The sequence below is a fragment of the Mus musculus genome, chromosome 12 (assembly GCF_000001635.26).
Source record: "Mus musculus strain C57BL/6J chromosome 12, GRCm38.p6 C57BL/6J".
NCBI lineage: Eukaryota > Metazoa > Chordata > Mammalia > Rodentia > Muridae > Mus > Mus musculus.
In genome coordinates this window covers 69681344-69689906 of record NC_000078.6, presented here as the reverse complement: position 1 = coordinate 69689906, position 8563 = coordinate 69681344, and the positions used below count along the sequence as shown (strand labels likewise).

Below are 8563 nucleotides of genomic sequence, written 5' to 3'. Positions count from 1 at the left end.
TCAGCCGTAAGTCTTAGAGGCTGAAAACATTCTAGGATTAGGTATAGGTTAGCAGACTGAGGCAGTAAGCCTCTGAGACTATATTTACCCAGGCAAATAAAAGTTACTTTTATAGCTCACAACTGTCTATAACTCATGCATGTGGTCTTCAGACATGCAGGCAAAACACCAATGCACATAAAATAATACTTTAACTTGCCTAGCAGTGGTGGTACACACCTTTAATCCTAGCATTCAGGAGGCAGAGGAAGTTCTTTTGGCTAGCCTGGCCTACAGAGCAAGTTCCAGGATAGCCAGGGCTACACAGAGAAACCCTGTCTTTAAAAAAACAAAACAACAAAAAGTTTATTGTAATGGATATCCTTGTTAAACAACACTTTCTCTAAGATTCTAACAGTTGATCCTGGAGGGAAGTCCTTTATGCAGGAATGTAAACAACTCAAAATAGCTTAAGGAAGTTCCTGAAACTGAGTAGTAGATTTGGTGGTAAGCCATAAAAACTGAGAGTTCACCCCCCAGGGAAGGAAGCTGAGCTGCAGAGAAGACTCTCAAGCAATCCCAGAGCAGCTGCCTGGAAGAGGTTTAGAGCAGCTGAGTTGCTTGGAAAGGACACTTGAGTCTGCTGAGCAGCCAGCCCTCAGGCTGTCCAGTATACTCCAGGTTCCCAGCATTTGTTGTAGGCCTTGGTGGTGATGCAGCTGCCTTTGAGTTATTTCTGCTCCTGTAAGCAATCCTTCATTTATATTCTGTAAGTGACCCCAGGAAAACTCTTTAGTTCATCAAGTTGGACCTGATGCAGTATCTGTACTTTGGACTGTGGTGGGTTCCCTATTCAGGCTTGGTAGACCCTGTGCTTTATCTCCCTGGGAGAAATCTTCTCATACAACAACTTATAGTATGTAAACTATCCTAACTGTAGACATAAGTCTTTGAAAACTCATCTAAAATCAGGTATAATAGTGCATGCCCGAAACAGCACACAGGAGGTCGAGGAAAAAGGATTATAAATTCATGGCTGGCCTAGGCTGTATAGTGAGATTCCTGCCTCAATATAATACAATTACTTCCGTATTTGTGAATAATACAAACTTTAGGTATGGATGTTTATATTTTGGTCTGACAGTGAAGCATCTTATATTTTAACTTCAGAGTGCTTAGTCTGTAGGGAACTTTTAGTGTTTCATCTTATGTAACCTTACCCTTTTATCCACACATAAAGTGTGTATCAAAGTCCTTCCCTTGATCCCCTTAGAGGTGTGCATTGTTGGAGCAGTGCCATTACTATTGGCAGAATTCCACGTTTCCTGAGGCTATTTGGAGATCTGCCCACAAGCCTATGGTATAATCTCAACTCCTAGAACTTTCTACAAAAGTTAGTACTTTATTCTGCCAAACCCTGGCTTGTGGAAGTCTGTTGGGCCTGCATTGGAGGCTAGCCAACTGTAATGGTTTCTACTGTGAGGTCTTCCTCCATGAGCAAACCAGAGGTGTCTGCGTTGTTTTGAGGGCTGGCTGTGACCTCTGGGGCTCTTCTCTGGTCAGATGTTTTCTTATATTTCTTCCTTCCTTCCTTCCTTCCTTCCTTCCTTTCTTTCTTTCTTTCTTTCTTTCTTTTTTTTGTTTTTGTTTTTTCGAGACAGGGTCTCTCTATGTAGCCCTGGCTGTCCTGGAACTCACTCTGTAGACCAGGCTGGCCTCGAACTCAGAAATCCGCCTGCCTCTGCCTCCTGAGTGCTGGGATTAAAGGCGTGAGCCACCACTGCCCGGCTTCTTATATTTCTTATGAGTATATTTATTATCTAAATGTAACTATTTGGGAGGAGCAATTGTGAAATCAGTTACTGGATTTTTAAAATTTTATTTTATTACTGTGTATGCATGTGTGAGTGTTCAAACCGTGTCATGCATATGGAGGTTGGAGACCTCTGTGGAGTCAGGTCTCTCTCCTTCCATTTTTACATAGTTTCCAAGGATGGAACTCAGGCTTGGCAAGCACCTGTACCCAATGAGCCATCTCATCAGACCCAGTTAGGTTGTCTAATATATAAGGTGCACGGGAAATAAAAACAATGCCTAAAGACGTTTTCAAATGGTTTGTGTCCACTGACATATTTAAGAATAGAAACAGACCCAAATGCCCGAAAGGAAGAACAGTGCCGATCCCAACGGGCTCTACCCTCTGCCATCCTTCAAGTCCCGCAAAGGGTCTTGTGCTTTGTGCTAAGTGCTACCTTCTAAACGCAGGCTCGCACATCAGAGTTAGGTTAAGATTATTTCTGTTTCCTGGGTAAGATGAGGATTTTTGACTTTTACATGTGTTGAGAGCTCTGTAATGGTATCTGTGAGTTGCTTAGGGAGATCCCCTTTAATCAGCAAAAGATGGAGGGCAGCGGTAAGAGATGTCTCCCCTCACTCCTAGCAGAGGCAGGGGTGGGTGGATCTCAGAGATCCAGGCAGCAGCAATGGTATAGTGAGACCCTGTCTCAAAAAACAAAACAAAATAAAACAAAACTCCAGACCTCTTGAGTAGAAAACTTTGAATTTCAGACAAGTTTTACTTTATTTTTTTTTAACAATTATTTATGTATATGAGTACACTGTTGCAGTGTTCAGACACACCAGAAGATGGCTTCAGATCTCATTACAGATGGTTGTGAGCCATCATGTGGTTTCTGGGACCTAGAATTGAACCTAGGACCTTTGGAAGAGCAGTCAGTGCTCTTAACCGCTGAGCCATCTCTCCAGCCCTGAGTTTTACTTTAAATTGTCTTTGATTATCTTTAAGATAAACTCTTTTTAACACTGGTGCCCTGGAACAGTAGTTTTGTTTTTTGTTTTTGTTTTTTTGAGACAGGATTTGAGACAGGATTTCTCTGTATATCTCTGGCTGTCCTAGTACTTGGTCTGTAGACCAGGCTAGCCTCAAACTCACAGAGATCTGCCTGCCTCTGTCTCCTATGCCCAGCTTTTCCCATGTCTTTAAAAATAATAATAATAATAATTTTGCTTGTTTGTCTACTGAGAACATAAGAGCTGTCTTTTGATATCTATATTTATTGTACCTAGTAATGAAAACATTATGCAAATTATTAATATTTGGAAGCAAACAAATGTCTTTGTTTTCTTTCCTTAATTCCTCATCATCTGGGTTCGTGTACATATATGATTGTTGCCAGCTCCCTGGCGTGGCTCCATACTGAGGAGGCGATGAGCTCATTGTTGTTCATAGCTTAACTTAATCACTGACGGGACCTGGAGAGATTTTTATTGTATTAGTATAAATAATAAAGAGCTGAAATGGTATCTTTCCTTTCCACCCTTGGTGTTGGAGTTGGTGTCTGGGACAACTTATAAAAAATGATTTCTCATTGTGTAGTAGTAGCCATATTTAGATGGTAATAGGAGCTCAGTGTCGTCCCTAGAGCGGAGGAACATGATTTCTGTTTAAGAGCAGACTGGGGGCCGGAGAGATGGCTCAGAGGTTAAGAACACTGACTGCTCTTCCAGAGGTTCCTGAGTTCAAATCCCAGCAACCACATGGTGGCTCACAACTATCCGTAGTGACATCTCCTGGTGTGTCTGAAGACAGCTACAGTGTACTTACATATTAAAAATAAATAAATAAATAAATCTTAAAAAAAAAGAGCAGACTGTATGTAACATACTGACATGAAGATTGCTTGCTTTTCTGGTTTTTGGGGGACATGGGGGTGGGGGTAGAGAGCACACAACCTATCAATCCCTTAGATTTTAATTAAAATTATACTTGCCCCCCTAAATGATTGACTAATCAAGTATGCAATGCATAAAAATGATTGAAGAACCTGAGGTCATAAATTTGAAAGAGAACCAGGAAGGCCATGGGAGGGATGGAGAGAGGGTGAAATTTATATATTTTAATTAACTAAACAGAAAATTATAGTTGCTGTCGGGAAGACATTTTCGACATGCAGTCTCTTGTAATTTTGACAAGCTTGGACATCCAGTGAGGGTCGTAGGGCAAAAATGGTTTCTCTCTGTGCCTTCTCCAGCTTCCTTCGAACAGTTGGCTGTGAGCAGACTAAAGCTACGGGAGAGAACCATAAAAGTGAGCAACAATAATGTTTATTATTTCCTGTGGTGCTGCTTTGCTCTGCTACTGATTGACAGCGCTTGTGACTTTAAGTAAATTGAGGAAGTATGAAATAGTAAATGAGAAAAATGTCAAATAAATCCTTGAAAATGTTTTTTCCCCCAGTGGGAGGATATTACTAGTAAAAATCTTTAACTGTCTTTTAAAATGAAAAAAAAAATGTACTTGGGACATCCAAGTTATTTTCCAAAAGCCATACTACATTTTTAAAAAAGGCAGATAAAATCATTAGTATGAAATGAGTGCCTTCAAATTTGAACATCTTTGAGATTTTTGTTACACATACAGATACCCCTTTTATAGCATGTATTTTAATATTTCCAGTTTTAATACTTGAAGCAACGGTTTGTGTTCTGGCTGAAAATTTTGTCATTAAGAGCGACTCATTCAGTTGGGGCTGGAGGGAAGTCTTGATCCCTAGGACCCCTGTGGTAGAGACAAAGGACAAACTCTGAGCCACTGTCCTCTGTAGATCGCTGGAACTGAGTGCAGGCCTTCACCCACAGAGAATAAAGAAATGCTTAAAAGATGGCTGAATGTTGTTACTAAATGATACATTCACTGGGATGACGACTCAAAGGCTACAAAAGTTCTAAGTGAAAACCCTCTCTCTGTTCCAGCCACCTGGGTTTCATCCTTGTTGTAACAAAGAATCCCGTGCTTCCTTGTTGTTAGATAGTAAAATGCCACCTATTTAAAAAAAAAAAAAAAAAAAAAAAGACAAGTGGTATCAGTCTATGTAATACTGTGCTTTTGGGGGCATATCTTGAAGAGTGTTGTACAGAAGCCTGCTCTTTTGTTTGTTTCATTTAGTTTAAAAAACAGAACAAATCTTATGTTCTGAGGCTGGAGCAGCTGCTGAGTGGTTGAGGTTAGAGTGCTTCCTGCTCAGACAGAGGGTCCAGGCTTGGTTCCCAGCACCAACGCCGTGGTTCACAACCATCTTTAACTCCAGTTGCAGGGAATTCAAAGTCCTCTTGAGACCCTATGGACACCAGGCTAGCTCATGGTACAAATGCATGTTTGCAGGCAAGACACTCATATCCATAAAATAAAAATAAATCTTTAAAATAGATAACTATTACTTTATTGACTTCTCATCGTTTATTAAAACAATACTGTATTCCTAACATTAAATAAAATGGTGTGTGTGTGCATGTGTGTGTGCGTGTATGTGAGGGGGGATGCAATAATGCTGCAGTGGATAACTCTGTCCCTTAGTGATTTCATTCACAAGCAAGTATGTCTCCAGGACATATTTCTGGAATTTGCTATATTTGTGTACCTTTGAAACTTTGAGAGATGTCATGTAGTTTGCCCTTATTAGACATTAAAACAGCGAGTTTCTGTTTTCTCATATCTTCACTATTATAGTATATAATTAAGCTCTCTGATTTAATAGGTGCAAAATGGTACCAGTGTAAGTTTGTATTTCTCTTAATATGAATGAAGTTTAGTGTTTATTTTTAAGAGATACCCATTCTCTTTATGTGTGTGTGTGTGAGATAGCTTTTTCAGTCTTTTTCCTCTCATTCCCCCCCCCCCCTTTGAGGTTTAATTCTACTAATTTGCAGGGAAGTTAGCTCAAAAAATGAATTGCTGTAGTTGTGTGTGTGTGTTTCTAGCTTGTCATTGCCTTTTAGCTTGACTTGTGGGTTTTCCCCCCAGGCATTAAAAAAATCTATGTCAGTCTAGATTTTTGTGATATATATAAAAGTCATCTTATTTTTTTTTTTTTATTCTGAGGTCATTTGGAATCCCTTTTTTATACATGTAAACCTTTGACCTATTGGCATTTCTGCCTGAGTATGAGATATGGATTCAACAGTTTCTGTTTGTCTTTAGATGGTCACTTGTCTGGCTGGGAAAACTCTCTGGTGTCATTCTTGGACCCTTTGCACCATGTGGATCCGTTTCTGTTTGCCTAGCCCAGAGATCACAGGGCCGATGCCTGTAGAGGCTAGGCAGGTTACGTAAAAGGGGAACGGTGCCAGATCGGGAGGACAGCCAACTGGAAATGGGTGGCACACTTCTATAAAGAGGACGGCCTCTGCACTGCCTGCTCGTTTCTTTGCATAGATGCAGTAGGCCACGTTGTTGCCAGATCTTTGTCAAGAGAAGCTGGAAATAGACAAGAAAAAAAAAAAGCTATCGACTTTAAAATGGTAATACCAATTAAAAATTCTTAATACTTGGCGAAACAAATACATCTTCAGGCCAGATTAAGCTCAGGGGAGCCTTCCAATAGCCTTTGCCAAGAATAAAACTTCCCACCAATGACTTTCCTATGAGAAAATACAATTGCAGTCTGATAATTTGACAGCTTCGTGTTTTATAGCTAGGGTCTAGGAACTTTAGGAAAAATAAGCTTTCTCTATAAACCAGAGTGTATTTAGTACATGGGACTATGAACATGGCCATTTATTAGAAGACAACTTTAGAACTTTTATTAGAAACAACTTTAGTGTTATTATGTAGGCACACGCGTGTGCGAGGACACACATATGCCACATTTCAGATGTAGACAGGTCAGGGAACAACCTTGCGAAGCCGGTTCTTTCCTTCACGTGGGTTCCAGGGGTGGAACGCAGGTTGTCAGCCTTGGGAAGCGAAGCAGGTACCTTTTCCTCGACAGCCCCAGAGGACTTTTTTTTTTTTAAACACTGTGGATACTTAGATTAAAAAAGAAACCAAAAACAAAACAAAACGGAAACCTCCGATCTCTTTAAGTATTTAGTTGCCATTTTTACTTTATGAAGTCAAAATGGTGTTGTGTTTGGGGGAGAACAATGTTCACCCACTGATTCTGGAGCTGAAATTACTACACAAGTTATCTTTTCCAGTCTGTTCTTCTGTTCCCTTCCTCACTTCGGTGGCTGGCAGCATGACTGTTTACAGCCCGTTGGGAGCAATCTGTTCAGCGATTTTAGTGGGATGAAATTTGGGTTAGTGAAAAAGTTTCCAAAGTACATGCCCCTTCAACTTAAAAAAGCATAGGGACAGAGGATTTTTAGGTTTTTTTTTTTTAATGCTAATTAGTGTGACTGTATCGCAGGATCCAGGTTCTGTAGAACCTTAAGTGGAAAGGATTTGAACATGATTAACCTAAGAACAATATCTGAAAGTTTTTGGATACTTTTTTTTTTTTTTTTTTTTTGATCCATAGGGACTCTAGGTGAAAGACCTCGAACTGAAGTCATCTGGCCCTTCAACGTGCGCTAAGAGCTTCCCATGACCCTACAATGTGACTTTATGAATAGCCACTATCACCTAAATATACAAAGGAGCCACACAGAGCACACGTTAAATAAATATCCTATCAGCCCAAATGTCCTTTTCTCCCCACATCTGTGTTCTGCCTCCCAGAGCTGCAGTCACGGGCTCGGGGGTCCCCTAGGGCTGTACCGAATCAGGATTGTCTGCCAGGACTCGGAACGCTGCCGAGTTCGTCTGGAAGAGCCACCCCGCCCCGTGCACGTTCCCAGGAGAGACCGATTACCCTCCCGGCCCCGGGGCCCCGCACCAGACGCCTCGGCCCGCTCGGCGGCGCGCATGCTCCGTGCTGGTCTTCTCCAGAGACTCGGGAGAGCGAGCGCGGGGCCGAGCCGAGCCGAGCCGCCGCTGCAGGCACCGGGCGCTCGGCGGCGGCCGGCGGGGCTGGAGGGGCGGCGGCGGCGGCGGCGGCCAGTGCCGTGCACGCCGGACACGCGCGCCCGCTCGGCCCCGAGGGCCCTCTGGAGGTGACTCGGGCGGACCCGGCGGTGGCGGCGGCGGCGGCGGCGGCGGTAGCGGCGGCTGCGCGGAGGGCGGGGGAGGCGATGAGGACGCTGCGGGCCGCCGCTGTCTGCCCGCCGCGGCCGTAGCGGGAGTCGGGGCGGGGGCGAGGCCGGCGGTGCCCCGCGCTGCGCACCCAGACAAAGGAGGAGGAGCCTCGGGCCAGCGGGCCGGCGCCGCGGGGACAGCAGGACGCCTCGGGCCGCCGCGCTTCCTCGGGGCTGCGGGGCCGCCAAGCCTCGGCGAACGCCCGCCCGCCGGCGCCGCCCCCGAGCGCTCGGCCGGAGCTGCGGCCCGGGCGGGAGGCGGCGGCCGGGGCGAGGCGAGGCGAGGCGGCCGGCGCCCTGCCTGTCAGGCCACCGGCCCGGCCTCCGATGCGGAGGCGCTGCGGCCGGGGCCATGCAGCAGGCGCCGCAGCCCTACGAGTTCTTCAGCGAAGAAAACAGCCCGAAATGGCGGGGACTATTGGTCCCGGCCCTGCGGAAGGTCAGTGCTGGGGCCGAGGGAGGTGCCGCGGGGCGACGGGCTGGGGGGCCGGGCCCGGAGCTCGCACAACTTGTAACGGGGAGAGCGAGGAGCGGGGAGCACGGCTCGCGCCCGCCCCGCGTGCCGCGGCCGAGCCTTCTCTGGCCGGGCTGCGGGCGCTCCTAATTGCCT

At 45.0% G+C, this 8563-nt stretch overlaps 1 protein-coding gene across 2 annotated transcripts in view; it reads left to right on the top strand.

The window, feature by feature from the left end:
* The first annotated feature begins 8054 nt into the window (after positions 1 to 8054).
* Sos2 (SOS Ras/Rho guanine nucleotide exchange factor 2) overlaps positions 8055 to 8563 on the top strand; it is a 98092-nt gene continuing 97583 nt past the window's right edge. The window contains exon 1 of one of the 2 annotated variants that reach the window (NM_001135559.1): positions 8055 to 8392. In NM_001135559.1, the coding sequence (NP_001129031.1) occupies positions 8306 to 8392 (87 nt within the window). In that variant the 5' untranslated portion in view covers positions 8055 to 8305. The remainder of the gene's footprint in view (positions 8393 to 8563) is intronic. The other variant, XM_006515635.1, reaches the window with a different exon arrangement.